The sequence below is a fragment of the Sus scrofa genome, chromosome 1, assembly GCF_000003025.6.
Source record: "Sus scrofa isolate TJ Tabasco breed Duroc chromosome 1, Sscrofa11.1, whole genome shotgun sequence".
NCBI lineage: Eukaryota > Metazoa > Chordata > Mammalia > Artiodactyla > Suidae > Sus > Sus scrofa.
The window spans coordinates 95,650,673-95,671,488 of record NC_010443.5 but is presented as its reverse complement, the minus strand read 5'-3'; the positions used below and the strand labels follow the sequence as shown (position 1 = coordinate 95,671,488).

At 41.6% G+C, this 20,816-nt stretch overlaps 1 protein-coding gene across 1 annotated transcript in view; it reads left to right on the top strand.

Annotated features, from left to right (window-relative positions):
- PSTPIP2 (proline-serine-threonine phosphatase interacting protein 2) overlaps positions 1-20,816 on the top strand; it is a 96,372-nt gene that overhangs the window by 56,339 nt on the left and 19,217 nt on the right. The window contains exons 3-5 of the mRNA XM_021092533.1: positions 1,744-1,821; positions 13,629-13,663; positions 15,878-15,984. Coding sequence (XP_020948192.1) covers positions 1,744-1,821; positions 13,629-13,663; positions 15,878-15,984 — 220 coding nt within the window. The remainder of the gene's footprint in view (positions 1-1,743; positions 1,822-13,628; positions 13,664-15,877; positions 15,985-20,816) is intronic.

Below are 20,816 nucleotides of genomic sequence, written 5' to 3'. Positions count from 1 at the left end.
CCATTCTATGGATTGTCTTTTTGTTTTGTTTATGGTTCCCTCTGCTATGCAAAAGCTTTTAAAATTTAGTTAGGTTCCGCTTGTTTAGTTTTGCTTTTATTTTCATTACTCTAGGAGGTGGATCCAAAAAGATATTGCTGCGATTTATGTCAAAGAGTGTTCTGTCTATGTTTTCCTCCAGGGGTTTTATAGTATCTGGCCTTACGTTTAGGTTGTTAATCCATTTTGACTTTATTTTGAGTATGGTATAATAGAATGCTCTAACTTGATTCTTTCACATATAGCTCTCCAGTTTTCCCAGCACTACTTATTGAAGACAGTCTTTTCTCAATTGTACATTCTTACCTCACTTGTCATGGCTTAATTGACCAAATGTGAATAGGTTTATTTCTGGTTTTCTGTGCTGTTCCATTGATCTATATGTCTATTTTTGTGCACTATCATACTGTTTTGATTACTTTATCTTTGTTGTATAGTCCGAGTTCAGGGAGCCTGATTTCTCAGCTCTAATTTTCTTTCTCAGGATTTCTTTGACTATCTGGGATCTTTTGTGTTTCCGAACAAATTTAAAATATTTTGTTCTAATTCTGTGAAAAATACCATTGGTAATTTGATAGGGATTGCACTGAATCTGTATATTGCCTTCGGTAGTATAGTCATTTTGACAGTATTGATTTTTCCAGTCTAGGAGCATGTGTACATTTTTTTTTTATCTGAAGAAAGTGGGTAGATGAGCCTAAAGGCCCATAATCTGATAATACAGTTTAGATAAAGCTCGGGTTGGGACACAAAGTAAAGATGGTGACAAAGGACCATGGAGAGAAGGAAAGGGGGGAAGAAAGGGGGATATTTTGAGCTTTAGGTAGACCTGTGTCACACTGAGCAGCAGCAGTTGTTCTTGAGAGATGTGCCAACTTCAGGGTTCATGTTCTGAACTCCCCTCCCTTGGTACGATTTAGCTGTGTATTTGAATTGACTGTGAATGAGGAACTCTGTAGGATGGTAAAAGGACACTCAAAGAGAAGATGGGAGGGGTGGGCCATAGGAGTGCAACATTTGATGGAAATATCTCTTACTTTATTTAAAAATATGTAGGAGCTCCCTGATGGCCTACCAGTTAAGGATCTGGTATTATCACTGCTGTGGCTGAGGTCACTCTGATGGTATGGATTTGATCCCTGGCCTGGGAACTTCTGCATGCCACAGGGGTGGTCAAAAATATATTTTATATCTATCTAGGTTTATATGGATTATAACTATATATGAATATGTCCTTGGATCATGGCCTTGAAATTATTCTGTGGTGGGTTTTTTTTTTTTTTTTTTTTGGGCCATGGCTGTGGAATATGGTTCTCAGGCCAGGAATCAAATCTGCACCACAGCAATGACCCGACCCACAGCAGTGACAATACCGGATCCTTAACCTACTAGGTCTCTAGGAAACTCCATTGAAAATTATTCTCTAATATACTAGCCTGTGCTGGTCAAACAACCAGCTTTTTGTTTGGCTTAATATATGTGCTAGAGGCTTTTTGCTGGAGAAGAACACCTTATAGATGAAGGCCACTGGTCTTTTACAATTCTTCCTGGGTCTGTAGAAGAAGTTTTGCATTTCTGAGAATGGTGTCATACCTAAGCTTCTACTGTCAAAGATGCAGTTTTGCCTTCAAGGGAAGTGCCATGTGTTTTAACTAAGAATCAGGCCTGAGAAGGACTCATAACCCTCTCTTCTGTTCCCCTTAGGGCATCAATTGAAGAGAAATATGGCAAAGATCTACTCAACCTCTCTAGGAAGAAGCCATGTGGACAGTCTGAGACCAAGTAGGTGCCATGTTTCTTTCTGATTTTCAGGTTGGCTAATACGCCTCAGGGAGCCCCCATCACTTCAGCAGACAGAGCCAGCCAGTAGGGTAAAGTGTGTTGGGTGAAAAAAAATTTTTTTTCTTATTTACAGTTGTGAAAAATATACAGAAAAATAGAAAGAAAATTAAAATGAACTATGAACCACAACCCATTCTTTAATATTTTCTAAATTTTTCTTTCCTTTCTTCTTTATTTCTCTTTCTTTCCTCCTTCCTTCCTTCCTTTCACTTTTTTTATTTAGAGCTGCACCGGCAGCATATGTAAGTTCTCAGGCTAGGGGGTCGAATCAGAGCTACAGCTGCAGGGCTATGCCACAGCCACAGCAACTGTGCTGCATCTGTGATCTATACCACAGCTCACAGTGGCACTGGATCCCGGACCCACTGAGTGAGGCCAGGGGTTGAATTTGCATCCTCATGGATTCTAGTCTGATTCATTTCCACTGCGCCACAATGAGAACTCCTCTAGACTTTTTGTGAAGACCTTTCCTATAATACTTTTTATAGATAGAATTATATGTAATTTTATGCTTGAAATTTAATAGAGGGTATCCTTGTTTTATACACATACGTGCACTGATATGTACACATCTGCAGAGATGCCCTGAAGTTTGTGTCTCCTCAGAGGTAGTACTAGGGGCAGACATGACAACACATACATAGTTTGTGACAGCTATGAGAGACTGTCTTTGTACCAATTCATAGTTCTCAGCATTGGCATGAGATTTTTGTACCATAATTATTTATTCTTATGTCATTCATTGAATACTCTGAGGATACAGAGATGACCAGATGTGGTGCCTACTTTAGGAACACATGCCCTCATATACAGGGTGGCTTCATGGGCAGTCATACAGGATCTTACACATAGATAGGCTTTGTAATTGGTTTAATGCTCTTTGCTGTCACTATTTGAAACACTTAATGAGGGGTTCCACATTTTCATTTTGCAGTGGGCCTCACAATTCATCCAGTCCCACTGACATGGAAATTTCTAGATCCCTTCTCTAACATAGCAGATTGTGGGAGACTTGGAGGGAATGGTTTAGGCAGAGCTTTGTAGATCTCTTCAGACCACAAGACCACATAATCATTACTACTAGCTGACTTGCACACTGTGCTGAAGACATCTGCAGAGATGCCCTGAGGTCTGTTGTCTCCTCAGAGGTAGTACTAGGGACAGACACGACATTGCACTTGCCTTCTCTTCTATTGCTTCTAACACACACACACACACACACACACACACACACACACACACACACACACACTTTCTCTCTTTCTCACCCCACACTTCAAAGAAAAGTACTGGATTGTTGAGAAGGAGGAAAACATTTGGAGATATTTAAAATATTAATAGTCACATAAGTCTAAAAAACAGGTAGCCCTCAGTCATAGGATATTAGTATAAGGAAAATTTGTTGATTATGGTATATATATTTTTTTGTGTTTTAAATGGAGAATTTTAAAAAATACCGAGAAGTAAAAAGATAAACATAGTGAATGGCTGTACTCCCATAACTCAGATTTAACAGTTATTCATGCTTGTTATATATTCTTTCCTTTTTATTATATTTATAGTTGTACAACCATCATCACAATCCAGTTTCCCAATTTTGCAACATTTCCAACCCAAACCCTCAGCCCATCCTGTCTCCTTTAGTAACCATAAGTTTCTCAAAGTCTATGAGTCAGTTTCTGTTCTGCAAAGAAGTTCATTGTATCCTTTTTTCCGATTCCACATATAAGTGTAGCATATGATGTTTGTGTCTCACTGTCTGACTGACTTCACTTAGCATGATAATTTCTGGGTCCATCCATTTTGCTGCAAATGACATTATTTCATTCCTTTTTATGGATGAGTGATACATCGTGTGTATGTAGCACATCTTCTTTATCCACTCCCTGTCGATGGATGTTTAAGTTACTTCCATGTCTTGGCTATTGTATATAGTGCTGCAGTGAACATTGGGGTACATGTACATTTTCCAGTCACGGTTTTCTCTGGATAGATGCCCAATAGTGGGATTGCTGGATCAAATGGTAATTCTATTTTTAGTTTCTTGAGGACTCTCGGTACTGTTTTCCACAGTGGTTGCACCAATTTACATTCCCACCAACAGTAAGAGGGTTCCCTTTTCTCCACACCCTTTCCCACATTTATTGTTTGTAAACTTTTTGATGATGGCCATTCTAGCTGGTGTAAGGTGGTGCCTCATGATTTGCATTTCTCTAATAATTAGTGAAGTTGAACATCTTTTCATATGCTTTTGGCCATCTGTATGTTTTCTTTGGAGAATTGTCTGTTTAGATCTTCTGCCCATTTTTCGATGGGGTTGTTTATTTGCTTGGTTTTTTTGGTATTGAGCTGCAGGAGGTTTTTATATATTTTGGAGATTAATCCCTTGTCAATCACTTCATTCTCCCATTCTGTGGGTTGTTTTTTGTTTTGTTTTGTTTTGCATATAGTTTTCTTTGCTGTATAAAACCTTTTAAGTTTAATTATTTTGGGGGTGAATTTGAGAAGATACTGCTGTGGTTTATGTCAGAGAGTGTTTGGCCTATGTTTTCCTCTAAGAGTTTTATAGTATCTGGTCTTATATTTAGGTCTTTAATCCATTTTGAGTTTATTTTTGTGTGTGGTGTTAAGGAGTGTTCTAATTTCATTTTTTTACATGTAGCTGTCCAGTTTTCCCAGCAGCGCTTATTGAAGGGACTCTCCATTGTATATTCTTGCCTCCTTTGTCATAGATTAGTTGACCATAGGTGCATGGGTATGATTCTGGGCTTTCTATCCTGTTCCACTGCTCTATATTTCTGTTTTTGTGCCAGTACCATACCATTTTGACTGTAGCTTTATAGTATAGTCTGAAATCAGGGAGCCTGATTCCTTCAGCTCCATTTTTCTTTCTCAGAATGGCTTTGGCTCTTCTGGGTCTTTTGTGCTTTCAAACAAACTTTAAAATATTTTGTTCTAGTTCTGTAAAAATGTCCTTGGTAATTTGATAGAGATTGCATTGAATCTGTAGATTGCCTTGGGTAGTATAGTCATTTTGACAAAATTGAGTCTTCCAATCCAAGAGCATGTATATCTTTCCTTCTGTTTCTGTCATCTTTAATTTCTTTCATCAGTTTCATAGTTTTAGAATACAGATCTTTTGTCTCTTTAGGTAGGTTTATTCCTAGATATTTTATTCTTTTTGATGTGATGGTTTCCCTAATTTCTCTTTCTTTCTTTCTTTTTTGTCTTTTTGCCTTTTCTAGGGCCACTCCAGTGGCATATGGAGGTTTCCAGGCTAGGGTCTAATTGGAGCTGTAGCTACCAGCCTACACCACAGCCACAGCAACTCAAGATCTGAGCTGCATCTGCAACCTACACCACAGCTCACGGTAATGCCGGATCCTTAACCCACTGAGCAAGGCCAGGGTTCAAACCTGCAACCTCATGGTTCCTAGTCAGGTTGTTAACCACTGAGCCATGACAGGAACTCCCCTAATTTCTCTTTCTGATCTTTTGTTGTTAGTGTATAGAAATGCAGTTGATTTCTGTGTATCAATTTTATGTCCTGTAACTTTGCTAAATTCATTGATGAGCTCCAACAGTTTTCTGGTAGTGTCTTTAGGATTTGCTAGGTGTAGTATCATGTCATCTACAAACACAGTGATAGTTTTACTTCTCCCTTTCCGATTTGGATTCCTTTTATTTCTTTTTCTTCTCTGATTGTTATGGCTCGGACTTCCAAAACTATGTTGAGTAGTAGTGGTGAGAGCAGACATCCTTGTCTTGTTTGTGATCTTAGCGGGAATTCTGTCAGCTTTTCGCCATTGAGAATGATGTTGCTGTGGGTTTGTCATATGTGGCCTTTATTATGCTGAAGTAGGTATCCTCTATACCCACTTTCTGGAGGGTTTTAATCAGAAATGGGTGTTGGCTTTTGTCAAAAGCTTTTTCTGCATCTATTGAGAGGATCATATGGTTTTTATTCTTCAGTTTGTTAACGTAGTGTACAATACTGATTGATTTGGATATTGAAAATCCTTGCATCCCTGGGATAAATCCTACTTGATCATGGTGTATGATCCTTTTAATATATTGTTGGATTCAGTTTGCTAGTATTTTGTTGAGGTTTTTGCATTTATGTTCATCAGATATTGGCCTGTAATTCACTTTTTAAAAATTTTAATTTTATTTTCTTTGTCTTTTTGGGTCCACACCTGCAGCATATGGAGGTTCCCAGGCTAGGGGTCAAATCGGAGTTGTAATTGCTGGCCTATGCCACAGGCGTGGAAACACCAGATCTGAGCTGCGTATGTGAACTATACCACAGTTCACGGCAATGCCAGATCCTTAAACCACTGAGTGAGGCCAGGAATCAAACCTGTGTCCTTATGGATACTAGTCAGATTCATTTCTGTTGAGGCACACAGAAACTCCTGTAGTTTTCTTTTTTGTGTGATATCTTTGTCTGGTTTTGGTATCAGGGTGATGGTGGACTCATAGAATGAATTTGGGAGTGTTCCTTCCTCTGCAATTTTTTGGAATAGTTTCATAAGGATAGGTGTTAACTCTTCTCTAAATTTTTGATAGAATTTGCCTGCAAAACCATATGGTCCTGGACTTTTGTTTGTTGGAAGTTTTTAAATCAGTTTCAGGAGATCCCGTCATGGCTCAGTGGTTAACGAATCCGACTAGGAACCACGAGGTTGCTGATTTGATCCCTGGCCTTGCTCAGTGGGTTAAGGATCCAGTGTTGCCATGAGCTGTGGTGTAGGTTGCAGATGTGGCTTAGATCCCGCGTTGCTGTGGCTCTGGCGTAGGCCAGCGGCTACAGCTCTGATTCGACCCCTAACCTGGGAACCTCCATATGCTGCGGGTGCGGCCCTAGAAAAGGCAAAAAGACAAAAAAAAAAAAAAAAATCAGTTTCAATTTCAGTCCTTGTGAGTGGTCTGCTCATCTTTTCTATTTCATCTTGGTTTAGTCTTGGAAGATTGTACTTTTCTAAGAATTTGTGCATTTATTCTAGGTTGTCCATTTTATTTGCATATAGTTGCTTGCAGTAGTCTCTTATAATCTTTTGTATTTTTGTGATGTACATTGTAACTCCTCCTTTTTCATTTCTAATTTTATTGACTTGAGTCCTCTCTCTTTTTTTTCTTCATGAGTATGGCTAAGGGTTTATCAAATTTGCTATCTTTTCAAATAACCAGCTTTTAGTTTCATTGATCTTTTCTATGGTTTTCTTCATTTCTTTCTTTCTTTTTTTTTTTTTTTTTTTTTTGTCTTTTTTTGCTATTTCTTGGGCTGCTCCCGCGGCATATGGAGGTTCCCAGGTTAGGGGCTGAATCGGAGCTGCAGCCACCGGCCTACGCCAGAGCCACAGCAACGCGGGATCTGAGCCTTGTCTGCAACCTACACCACAGCTCACGGCAATGCCGGATCACTAACCCACTGAGCAAGGCCAGGGACCGAATCCACAACCTCATGGTTCCTAGTCAGATTCGTTAACCACTGCGCCACGACGGAAACTCCGGTTTTCTTCATTTCTATTTCATTTATTTCTGTTCTGATCTTTATGATTTCTTTCCTTCTGGTAACTTTGGGTTTTGCCTGTTCTTCTCTCTTTAGTTTCTTTAGGTGTCAAGTTAGGTTATTTATTTGAGCTTTTTCTTGTTTCCTGAGGCAGGCTTGTATTGCTGTAAATTTCTTTCTTATAACTGCTTTTGCTGCATCCCATAGGCTTCCCCTCAGTCCTGTGGAGCTCCTGTGTACAAGTCCCGCTGACCCTCAATGCCAAATGCTCTGGGGGCACCTCCTCCCAATTCCAGATCCTTAGGCATGTAAACCTGACCTGGGGCTCAGAACTTTCATTCCCATGGATGAGCCTCTGCGATATAGTTACTTTCCAGTCTGTGGGCAGCCCTACTGGTGGGTATGGAGCTGTTTATATTGCATAATTGTCCCTCCTACCATCTTGCTGTGGCCTCTCTTTGTCTTCCGGAGTAGGATATCTTTTTTTATAGTTTGCAATCTATTTTGTTGATGGTTGTTCAGCAATTGGTTGTAATTTTATTGCTTTTATGAGAAAAGGAGAGCTGCAGTCCTCTACTCTGCCATTTTTTTTTTTTTTTTTGGTCTTTTTGCTATTTCTTTGGGCCGCTCCCGCGGCATATGGAGGTTCCCAGGCTAGGGGTCGAATCAGAGCTGTAGCCGCCAGCCTACGCCAGAGCCACAACAACGCGGGATCCGAGCCGCGTCTGCAACCTACACCACAGCTCACGGCAACGCCGGATCCTTAACCCACTGAGCAAGGCCAGGGATCGAATCCGAACCTCATGGTTCTTAGTCGGATTCGTTAACCACTGCGCCACGACGGGAACTCCTACTCTGCCATTTTAATCCCATCTCTACTGTCATATTTTCTTAATGTAATCTTTTTGTGAGTTTAAACCTGGAGTCTCTATTCCTCAAAGTATTTCTCCAGATTTTAACCATATTTAGAGATGAAACTCTGAGTTCTAGTGTTGGTCATTGTCACAGAGAAGTCACTATTTCTCGGCCCTTTCAGGGGACAGCTTTTAAAAGCATGAGTTCATATTGCTATTTCCAATTCTAATTTAATTTTATAGTTCACTTAACTTCTTTCGTTTTATACCTATTTCCTCTTGTACTAAAAAAAATCTTGGTTCCTGACAATATTAACATAGTTATTTGCTTTATATGACAGTATATATTAAAATGTTTCAAAATAATGATATTAGTAGTGCTATGGACAATAAAACTTCTGAATAAAACTTAACATTTTCTTGCATTTCCTTTTGTTGTTTCTCACGCTCTTTTACCCCACTAAGAATACTGTGTTGTAAGGTCACTTAAAATACTCATATTCTCTGGGAGTTCCCATTGTGGTTCAATGCTAACAAACCCAACTAGTATCCATGAGGATGCAGGTTTGATCCCTGGCCTCACTTGGTGGGTTTAGGATCTGGCATTGCCATGAGCTGTGGTGAAGTTTGAAGATATAGCTTGGATCTGGCATTGCTGTGGCTGCTGCATAGCCTGGCAACTGCAGCACTGATTCAACCACTAGCCTGGGAACTTCCATATGCTGCAAGTACGGACCTAAAAACCAAAACTAAAACAAAACAAAATAAAAAACCACAGAAAACTAATATTCTCTGTGCGATTATGCAAACAGTTTCATATATAGTTTACTTCCTTTTTTTTGTTTCCCACTGTACAGCATGGGGATTAAGTTATTCTTACATGTATACATTTTTTCCCCCACCCTTTGTTCTGTTGCAATATGAGTATCTAGACATAGTTCTCAATGCTACTCAGCAGGATCTCTTTGTAAATCAATTCTAAGTTGTATCTGATAAACCCAAGCTCCCGATCCCTCCCATTCCCTCCCTCTCCCGTCAGGCAGCCACAGGTCTATTCTCCAAGTCCATGATTTTCTTTTCTGTGGAGATGTTCATTTGTGCTGGATATTAGATTCCAGTTATAAGTGATATCATATGGTATTTGTCTTGTCTTTCTGACTCATTTCACTCAGTATGAGAGTCTCTAGTTCCATCCATGTTACTGCAAATGGCATTATGTCATTCTTTTTATGGCTGAGTAGTATTCCATTGTGTATATATACCACTTCTTCCGAATCCAATCATCTGTCGATGGACATTTGGGTTGTTTCCATGTCTTGGCAATTGTGAATAGTGCTGCAATGAACATGCGGGTGCATGTGTCTCTTTTAAGTAGAGTTTTCCTGGATATATGCCCAAGAGTGGGATTGCGGGTCATATGGAAGTTCTATGTATAGATTTCTAAGGTATCTCCAAACTGTGCTCCATAGTGGCTGTACCCGTTTACATTCCCACCAGCAGTGCAGGAGGGTTCCCTTTTCTCCACAGCCCCTCCAGCACTTGTTATTTGTGGACTTATTAATGATGGCCATTCTGACTGGTGTGAAGTGGTATCTCATGGTAGTTTTGATTTGCATTTCTCTTATAATCAACGATGTTGAGCATTTTTTCATGTGTTTGCTGGCCACCTGCATATCTTCCTTGGAGAAGAGTCTATTCAGGTCTTTTGACTATTTTTCCATTGATTGATTGGCTTTTTTGCTGTTGAGTTGTATAAGTTGCTTATATATTCTAGAGATTAAGCCCTTGTCGGTTGCATCATTTGAAACTATTTTTTCCCATTCTGTAAGTTGTCTTTTTGGTTCCTTTTTGGTTTCCTTTGCTGTGCAAAAGCTTTTCAGTTTGATTAGGTCCCATGGGTTTATTTTTGCTCTTATTTCTATTGCTTTGGGAGACTGACCTGAGAAAATATTCATGATGTTGATGTCAGAGAGTGTTTTGCCTTATATAGTTTACTTCTTTGTTTTAAATTTGAAGAATTGTTTTCCTTTCCTGCTCTATTTAGTTTCACTTTTTGAATATGTAAAACATTGCCCTATTCAAAGGTCAGAATCCCTAGTCTTTGGTAAGTTTGACTGTCATTCAGGGAGCGTTTAAATAATTTCAAGGAGTATTGCAAGGTAGTTGATCCAAAAACTTGTTTATTTGTAAAAGAATAAGCCATCTTGGAAGATATCAAGAAAATTTTAGTTGATGTGATAGAAAATGCCATGTTCTCTCACATTGTACATCTTGGAAATTATATTTAGTAGAATGAATCGGATCCAAATTGATTTTTTTACTGAATAAAGTTTTATTTTTCAAAATGTACATGGTGGGGCCTGTTTATTCATCTTTACTGGCAGTTGGGGTGGTGTTTTCAAACCAGTTTAATGACCTGGACTCTGTAAGGAGATTCCCTATTATATGCTTATAACCCCAGCTAAGGAGCTCTTGAGGGCTCCCTGGCCAGGGACCCATGAATCTTCAGTCCCTCAGACATGACAGCTGGGATTATAAGCATATGGTAGGGAATTTCCTTATAGAGTGTCATATATTGCTTTGTTAAACACGACTAGGTTATTGAGCTGGTCCTGATCTCTGCCTTTGAGTTGGATTCGTTTCTGCTGCACCTCAATGGGAACTCCAGTTTTCCTTCTAAGAGTTTACCTCAGAGAGGAAGATCCCAGGAGCTCAGACCTGGGGACTGTGTTTCCAAAATTGAAGTGAAAGGCCATATAGGTACTTCTGTTTTTGTTATCTCCAGGATGATCTTTGGGAAGGTGCCTTAGGTGACAGTGCACAACTTTACCTTTCCAGGGACTAGGTCGGATTTTTGCACCTCATCAACTGCTCAGTCAGAGACTTGGGCTTCTGATGGGCCCTTTAGGTTTTAAAGTTAAAGTGCTGGTAGAACATTTTCTTTTTCCACAGTTAAGGAGAACACCAGAGAGAAGAGGGCATGGACATTGCAAGAACACTGTCCCCAAAGTTCAAAATCGATCCTCAGATTGGCATCATGTTCTGAACAGGGGAAACAGCAATGCAGTGATATCTCAGAACAGCAAAGCTCATGACAAACTAAAGGGAGTTGGAAGCTGCTTTTTTTTTTTTCTTTCTTTGCAGCCCCACCAGTGGCATATGGGAGTTCCCAGGCAAGGGGTCAAATCAGAGCTACAGCTGCCACGGCCACAGCTACACCGGATCTGAGCTGCATCTGCAAACTACACTGCAGCTTGTAGCAACACCAGATCCTTGGCCGCTAAGAAAGGCCAGGAATTGAACCTGTATCCTCACAGAGACTATGTCTGGTCCTTAGCTGGCTGGGCCACAATGGGAATTCCTGGGCTGCTCTTGGTCGCCCAGCCACTTAGGGTGGGAGAAAAAATTTAGACCCTGAACAGACGATCTCTAAGTCACTTTCCAGCTCCTCAGCTCTCTGTAGGAAGGCCCTTCAGTCATATCTGTGGCCCGACCTCCTTTCCTGCTAAGTCCAGTTGTGAGCCTGCTCTCCGGGTGCTCATTCATCCTTCTGCATCACTCATGCATTTGTTTGGATATGGACACTTTCGTAGCACCTTGCGTTCCTTGAAAAATGGTATCATTAAGATGGGTAAAGTGAATGGAGAATTTGCAGGAAAGTTTTTCTGCTTGATGTGCTTGTAATAATTGGGAATGTTTATGTGGGAAAAGGCAGGGAACATAAGAACCTTTCGCTTGGGGATAAAAAAGAAAGGAGTGGGCAAAATGCAATATAAAAGAAGGGGCCAGCTGGAAGATGCAAGGGTTTTTAGTTTGCGCAATAGCAGAACTTGTCACATCCTTTATTTACACAGAATATGACCCATGATCCTGCGCTATTGTGACCAGGGGCTGGGGGATCATGATTTCACTACATCTCATTGCTTCTTGAGTGACAGGAGTGAGCCCAGTGAGATCTGCTTCCATGAAGGTGGTGATGCACAAAAAAATCCCCAGGGCCACTTCACCTCAGAAGGAGGCTTACTTAAGGATGAGTAGGGTTGAGGAGAATGAAAACCACGGGCAAGGGGGAGCTATAAGGAAGGAGGAGCCATGAGTTATGAGAGAGAGGATGGGTGAGATTGAGAAAGGATCTTCTCCACAGAAACTGTGAGAAAAGGAATGTGTCATGTTTAAAGCTGTCAAACTTGTGGTAGTTTGTTCTTCAGTGATAGATGCTAAATCAGTGTGTTTAATGTCTACCTCCTCCACTAAGACTCTCCAATCTGGGAGTTCCCATTGTAGCGCAGTGGAAATGAATCCGACTAGGAACCATTAGGTTGCCGGTTTGATTCCTGGCCTTTCTCAGTGGGTTAAGGATCCAGAATTGCTGTGAACTGTGGTGTAGGATACAGAAGAGGCTTGGATCTGGCATTGCTGAGTCTATGGCATAGGCTGGTGGCTACAGCTCTGATTCGCCCCCTGGCCTGGTAACCTCCATATGCTGCGGGTGCATCCCTCAAAAGACAAAAGACCAAAAATAAATAAATAAATAAATAAATAAATAAATAAAAAAGACTCTCCAGTCTGTCTTGCACCACCAAATCATCAATATGTGACACAGTGCCTGGCCAATACTTTATGTGCAATAAGTATGTGATGATTGATGAATGGATGAAAAAGGAGGTGACCAGGAGCCAGAGTTTGAATCCTCCCTTTATTTGCTTGTATCCATATTTCTAATTACCATTCTTTAAAAAATGACTAGTATTCTAATGAGAAAGGGACCGCAACTCCTATATTATCATTGGGGGAAATGAAACACAAAGAATTTGGGTATCTGGCTCCACCCAGGTGGACAGGGAAACATTTATGATTCTTGTGCTTGGACTGAGAGAGTAACAAAGAGGACACTGAGGAATTCCCGTCGTGGCGCAGTGGTTAACGAATCCAACTAGGAGCCATGAGGTTGCGGGTTCGATCTCTGGCCTTGCTCAGTGGGTTGACGATGATGTTGCCATGAGCTGTGGTGTAGGTCAGAGATGTGGCTCGGATATGGAGTTGCTGTGGCTGTGGTATAGGCCGGCAGCTACAGCTCTGATTAGACCCCTAGCCTGGGAACCTCCATATACCGAAGGAGCAGCCCCTAGAAAAAAGGCAAAAAGACAAAAAAAAAAAAAAAAAGAGGAAACTGAAGACGCCCGATCTTTTGCTGTCTTCTCAGGCTCATGGGCAAAGATTAGACCATAGGCTCTGGGAGAGAGAAGATGTGGGTAGAGAGAAGCATGAGATTTAGAGATGGAAAGAACCTTGGAATCGTCTCATGAGAAATAGGATCGAATTATACCAAGATTGTATAGACAATTTCCAGAACTGAAATTATATATGTGCTTGTTTTTTAGCACCCTGAAGCGGGCCCTTGAAGTCTTCAAGCAACGTAAGTGATTCTTTAAAAATATATTTATTGTCCTTGGCAAGCTCTCTGTGTGTGTGTGTGCGTCTGTCATTAATTCGAACAGCAATCTTGGAGTTCGTGTCATGGTGCAGCAGAAACGAATCCAACTAGGAACCATGAGGTTGTGGGTTTGATCCCTGCCTTTGCTCAGTGGGTTAAGGACCTGGTGTTGCTGTGAGCTGTGATGTAGGTTGCAGACTCGGCTCAGATCTGGCGTCGCTGTGGCTGTGGTGTAGGCTGGCAGCTATAGCTCTGATTTGACCCCTGGCCTGGAAGCCTCCATATGCTGTGGATGCAGCCCTAAAAAGACCAAAAAAAAAAAAAAAAATTGAACAGCAATCTCATAATGGATGAAAAAAAAAAAAATGAGAGCAGCTCCTAAGGTGAAGGCTAGCTTTGCAGAATTGAAATGGGCTGGAGAACCATTCCCATTTGCACATCATCATGAGCATTTGACTTACTTGGGGCAGTGCTTCTCAGACTGGAAATCCAGGGAGAGGCCCTGGCATTGGTCTTCAAGGGGTCCTGTCCAGTTCCAGTGTTCTCCAAGCTGGTGCCTTTAAGCCATTCTGTTCTTGGTGCTTCCAAGCTAAGGACTTTATGTGGCACAGTATGTGCTTGAAGTGTTTCTGTAGCTAGTTGAATGGTTCTGGACATCGTTCTGTTTCAGTTCTTACTGATCTGCCTCAATTTGGTTTATTCTACCAAATGCCACATTTCTTCTGGAAAGGTTGTACTGATTTCTTCCCCACCAGCAGTACTTTTTCCCCACACTTGAAAGTACCAAGAATTTTTGCACTTTAAAAATTTTGCCAAACTGAAAGGTAAAATGTGATACATTTCTGGGATTTATTTAAAGTGTCTTTTTTTTTTTTTTTTTAAGGGCTGCACTGGTGGCAGATGGAGGTTCCCAGGCTAGGGGTCCAATTGGAGCTGTAGCTGCTGGCTTACGCCAGAGCCACAGCAGTGCGGGATCTGACCTGTGTCTGAGACCTACACCACAGCTCATGGCAACACCAGATCCTTAACCCACTGAGTGAGGCCAGGGATCGTACCCATGTCCTCATGGATGCTAGTCGGGTTCGTTAGCCTCTGAGCTGTGACGGAAACTCCCATTTCTGTGTTTTAAAGTTTTGGTTTTTTTCAATCGTTTTAAGGTTGAACACTTTTTCAAATGTTTAGTGGCAATTTAGACAATTTAAAAAAATTTCATGTTCTGTAACCAATTTTAAAATACTAAATATGCATTTCTTTTGATTTCTGAAAGCTCTTTTAATACAGCTATTTGCTCTTGGTTACATAAATTGCAAATATTTTTTTTCTAGTTTCTCATGTGTCTTGTAACATTATTCAAAGTTATTTTGACAAACACAAGTTGGAAATTTTTTCTTAGGTCAGCTCACTCAGTCTTTCTAGCTATAACATCATCCTTATTTGTTTTCTTAGAAAAAGAACAATAAAAATTTCAGTTTTTCTAGTAGAAAAGTAAGCCATGATCATTGCAGAGATCTTAAAAAATAAGAGGAAAAATACCAATAAGCTTTCTATTCAGAGATAAAAATTTTTTCTTTTTTCTTTTCAGGGCTGCCCTCTAGGCATATGGAGGTTCCCAGGCTAGGGGTCTAATCGGAGCTACAGCTGCTGGCCTACACCACAGCCACAGCAAGGCCAGATCTGAGCTGCGTCTGAGACCTACACCACAGCTCATGGCAATGCCAGATCCTTAAGCCACTGAGCAAGGGCAGGGGTGGAACCCGAAATCTCATGGTTCCTAGTTGGATTCGCTTCCACTGCATCACGATGGGAACTCCTAGGGTAAATTTCTTACAGGCTCATGAGATGTTAGAAATGGAAAGAACCTTAGAATCATCTAATGAGACACAGGATCGAATTTGAGATTGTGGTGTGTTTAGTAATGTGTCCTGTCATGCAAGCTCCATGAACTTCTCCCCGGCCCTGGGCATACACTAGGTTAGTAGCAGTTAGTGGTAGGAAGCTAAGCTAAAGGTTTGCCAACTTGGTCTTGGCCAGGACAATGCTGGTCACATAAAGGGGCTCAATAAATGCTAGTGACCAAATGAGGTAGGTTAACTTTACCACTTGCTTCAGTATTTGGTATATTTAATTTTTGTATAGTCTTGTATATTTGAATTTGGACATGTATAGATCTTGTTTCCTTTTTAATTCTTTTTGCAGAAGTAGACAATGTGGCCCAAAGTCACATTCAGCTCGCACAGACTCTAAGAGAAGAGGCCAGGAAGATGGAAGAATTCAGGGAAAAGCAAAAGTTACAACGGAAAAAGGTTGGGTTTGCATATTAGGATGTTGCCTTTCTTCCAGCAGAAAATGCCAGGGTTTTATTAAGTAAACTCCTTGGCTCAGCTCCCATCTACAAATGACCATGCTCTTCTTTTAACCTGCGAGATTATTTACTGGGAACCATGTGGGCCCTGAGTCTAGACAGTTATGCCTTTGTGCCCAATTACATGCTAGTCTAGTTCTTTTTATTTATTTTTTAAATTGAAGTATAGCTGATTTACAATGTTGTGTTAATTTCTTGTGTCTAGCAAAGTGATTCATATATATGTGTGTGTGTTACTTTGCACATTCTTTTATTTTTATTTTATTTTTTTTAATCTTTTGTCTTTTTAGGGCTGCACCTAGGTCATATGGAGGTTCTCAGGCTAGGGGTCGAATCGGAGCTGCAGCTGCCAGCTTACAGCACAGCCATAGCAATGCCAGATCTAAGCCTCATCTGTGACCTACATCACGGCTCACGGCAATGCTGGATCCTTAACCCACTGAGAGAGGCCAGGGATCAAATCCGCAACCTCATGTTTCCTAGTCAGATTCATTTCCCCTGTGCCAAGACAGGAACTCACATATTCTTTTCAATTATAGGTTATTATTAAGATACTGAATATTGTACCCTGTGCTATACAGTAGAACCATGTTGTTTATCTATTAGGCCAGTCCTTTCCTTTTCTTTTCTTCTCTTTTTTCTTTTCTTTTCTTTTCTTTTTTGGCTGCACCATGGCACACAGAAGTTCTTGGGCCAGGGATTGAACTCATGCCACAGTAGTGACTTGAGCCATAGCAGTGACAGCACTGATCCATCAATCACTAGGCCACCAGGGAACTCCTAGGCAAATCCTTGTTGCAGGAGTCAGGGGTTCAGCCTGCTTTCCTGTTCTTTTCATCTCTGCTGCCACTGTTGAAACCATGGCTGGAAAGGGTAACCCTTCTATCCTCATTAGGGTCTAGCACTTCCATGGTGGTGGGCTCTCAGACCACTCCTGGACCAAGCAGTAAGGGAGGGTGAGAAGTAGAGGGGACTTGCATTCTCCCTGGAGACTGTAATGTGGTTCATCTGCCTTGTTTTACAAATAGGGAAACTGAGGCCCAGGGTAATTAAAGTCTTTTTGGATTCAAAGCACATGTGCACAAGCTCTTCTTCATGGATGGGATTTACTCTGGCCAGTTAAATGGAAGGAGATGGGGATGAGAAGGAGTTAATAAAACTGGAAAACATTTGGGAAGTTATAAAGATCAAGAAAAGAAGTCCAGATTTATATTAAAGTGCTCCTTAGGCTAGACCAGCCACTGTTCTGACTCCCTTCTCTTTTGTTCCTTGAAGACTTGTATATTCAGGCTGCCCTGGCAGCGAGGTAGGGCTCTTCTAGAACTTCTTTTCTTTTTTTTTCTTCCCCTGGTTTTTAGAGCTGCACCTGCAGCATATGGAAGTTCCTAGGCTAGCGGTCAAACTGGAGCTGCAGCTGCTGACCTACGCCACAGTCACAGCAGCAGAGGATCCAAGCCACATCTGTGACCTACACCACAGCTCACAGCAACAGCAGATCCTTAACTCACTGAGCAAGGCCAGGGATCGAACCTGAGTCCTCATGGATACTAATTGGGTTTGTTACTGCTGAACCGCAACAGGAACTCCAGAACTTCTTTTTTTTAAAAATATATGGCTTCCAAGGTTGGAACCAACTTCTCGTGTGGAATAAGCTCTCTCCTACTTGATATTCAAACATTTCTACCCAGGTCAGCTCTACATGGACTTTTTGGAGATCTTTCCTCACCCTGGCTCTTAACTGTCTGGAAGTCACTGTCTGCAAGTGTCTGTATCCAGTAAACAACTGACTCTACCAGTACATCAGTCTCAGCAACTTTGCCTATGTTTTAAGTCAGAGTCTAACTCCAGCCTACCTTGGTGGCCACTTGCCATTTGGAATGGGTGGCAGCATCTTAAGAGCCTGACTGCCTTACATGTATTGTCATTTCATGAGCTGTTCCTATAGCTGTGCCTCTTCTAGGAAGGAAGGGTAGAAGCTAATATTTAAGGAACACCATGTCAAATGTTTTCACACAAACTCAAGCTTCATGTATCAGGTTTGGAGGAGCATTTGGCCCAAAGAATTTTTCAGAGCAGAAATAATATGTATAGGAGTTCCTACTGTGGCACAGTGGGTTAAGAATCCAGCTGCCGTGGCTTGGATCACTGCAAAGGCATAGGTTTGATTCCCTGCCCGACGCAGTACATTAAAGGATCCGGCATTGCTGCAGCTGCAGCTGCAGCTGCAGCATATGTTACAGCTGGGGCTTGGATTCAACCCCTGGCTCTGGAACTTCCATATGCTGCGGGCGTGGCCATTAAGAAGAAAGAAAGAAAGAAAGAAAGAAAGAAAGAAAGAAAGAAAGAAAGAAAGAAAGAAAGAAAGAAAGAAAGAAAGAAAGAAAGAATATGTATATTACACCCATCCATTGGATGGGTAGATTCTTTTCGGCTCACATTGCCAGCCCTGCCCACTTCTGGATTTACAATTTTTTCAGAAGCAAAATGCACACATGATTTCCACTAAGAGGAGGAGAGGGTCATTTCCCCACATTTTCAAGTGCCCTCGGTTGCCCTAGTTATTTCAAGGAGAGTTTTGCTAATTTTGCAAGGCTTCTGAAACTTCCCTTCCTAGCAAGTTACAAAGATGAAGTTCTTATAGCAGGAAGAACGGTTCTGAGCTCTCTTAAGCAATAGAGGATAGCCTGGGCTCATTCCTCCTCTGTCATTCAAGTTCCTTATATTCTGTGTGCTCTTGACAGCAGGAAAATACCTTCTGAGCTTCTTCATGAAATCCAAAGTTTATTAATAAATTTGTAATTACTGTGAACTCTGGGTTGTACCACTTCTGTATTTAGATACTTTTTTTAAAATCAAACTTTGAGAGAAAATGATAACTTCTCATTTTCACTGGTCAAACCCTGCACGCCTGGGTCTTTCACTTCTTAGAAATTAAGCCATTTCCACTTATCAAGGAAATCTATCAGTTGGTTTCTTTCAGCAAACTGGGCTGGGGGAGGTGGGGATGGAATGGCTAGTAGAAGTTTATAGTGGACTCGCTTATACAAGGGATGCTTCCCGAGTATGGTGAACAGTGTGGCTGTGGCCGTCCCTCCCCCTCTGAGCATAGAGAATGCCACAGGGACTGATGTCACATCATACCAGAGTGTGAGGTGCCTTAAAATGTAGGCAAGTGAAGGTGCCAGCTGAACATGCAAGGGGAACACCTAACATAATCTGAGGGCCTGGGGAGGCCTCCTGGAGGCATTGACCTTGAAGTTAAGGGCAGCAGAGTGAAAGGCATATAGGTGAGGGCAGAGAGGGAGGAGGCCCTGCCCCTGGAGGTTGGCAGGCAGAGAAGGATCTTGGAGCCTCTCACTCTTAGGAGTCTTGCAGATTTATTTTTTTACTTACCCACTTATCTATAAGCTCCCAGACCAGGGGTTGAATTGGAACTGCAGCTACCAGCCTGCACACAGCCACAGTAACAGCAACGTGGGATCGGGGCCGCATCTGTGATCTACACCACAGCTCACGCAATGCCGCATCCTTAACCCACTGAGCGAGGCCAGGGATCGAACCTGAGTCCTCATGGATACTAATTGGGTTCGTTTCCGCTGAGCCACAACAGGAACTCCCAGTCTTGCCATTTTGGGTGCTGAGGTTCCTTCCAAGACACTTCCAAAGACGCTTGGTCTGTCACTCTCCCCTTTGGTGCCAACATTATGCTTCACTTTCTCAGCTAAGATTGGGATGATCACAGCAGAATGTTCTTTCTTTGTCAACGGCAGTCTCTGAAAAACAAAACCTCCTTGGTTACACAGATTGTGGCTTCCAGTTTTCAGGGTACAGTCTGATTGTGGGTAGACAGACGAACAGGCCACTCAGCAACTCTGTCAGTAATTTTCTGGAGGTCACTTAAGTCAATTATATATTCCCTTTCCTTTCCCCCTTTTCTTCTTTCTTCTTCCCACTTTATAGCAGAAATGATGGTGTTTTTATGGTACTTTGTGTCATTGATAAGAAAACATAATCATAGGTGTTCCCACTGTGGCAAAATGGGATTGGTGGCATCTTGGGAGCGCTGGGATGCAGGTTTGATCCCCAGCCTAGTGTGGTGGGTTAAGGATCCAGCGTTGCTGCAGCTGCAGCTTAGGTCACAGCTGTAGCTTGGATCTGATCCCTGCCATGGGGTGGCTAAAAAGGAAAAAAAAAAATAGAAAACATAATTGTATTTCTACTGGAGTTGGTCTAAGCAGAAAGAATGAATCCTAGAACAAAAACTTCCTAAAGGAGTCTTGAGAGGGAAGTCGTGATTTTCTGGGGCCACCATGAGTAGGTCACCCCATAAGTGAGGATGGACATGAGGAGACAAATTAAAGTGGTATAGCAGACAGAGCTGGACTGGGTGTCACTGAGTGGCCTTGGGCAATGTCACCTTGTGGGCCCTGAGGACCACACCTGTCAGGTTAGATTTGAACTGCTGCTTTCTAAGATCCTGCCCACATACAAATGCCAGGAATCCTTGAAGGCAGAGAGAAGGATGTGAGGTAGAACTTTGTATCCACTTGAGAGGTGCTTGAAGAAGATGTTGTATAGAACTTGGGATAAGGAGGCCTGGCTTGGACCACAAACCATAAAATAATAGAAGCTCCTTAACCAGAAGGAAGGCAGTGTGTATATTTGGACTAGAAAAGATGATGGATAGACCAACACTGCTAATTGACCTGCTCCATGGAGCTTGGAAAATCTGGAACCATTATGAATAATGGTTCCCTGCCCCTCCTGGCAGAG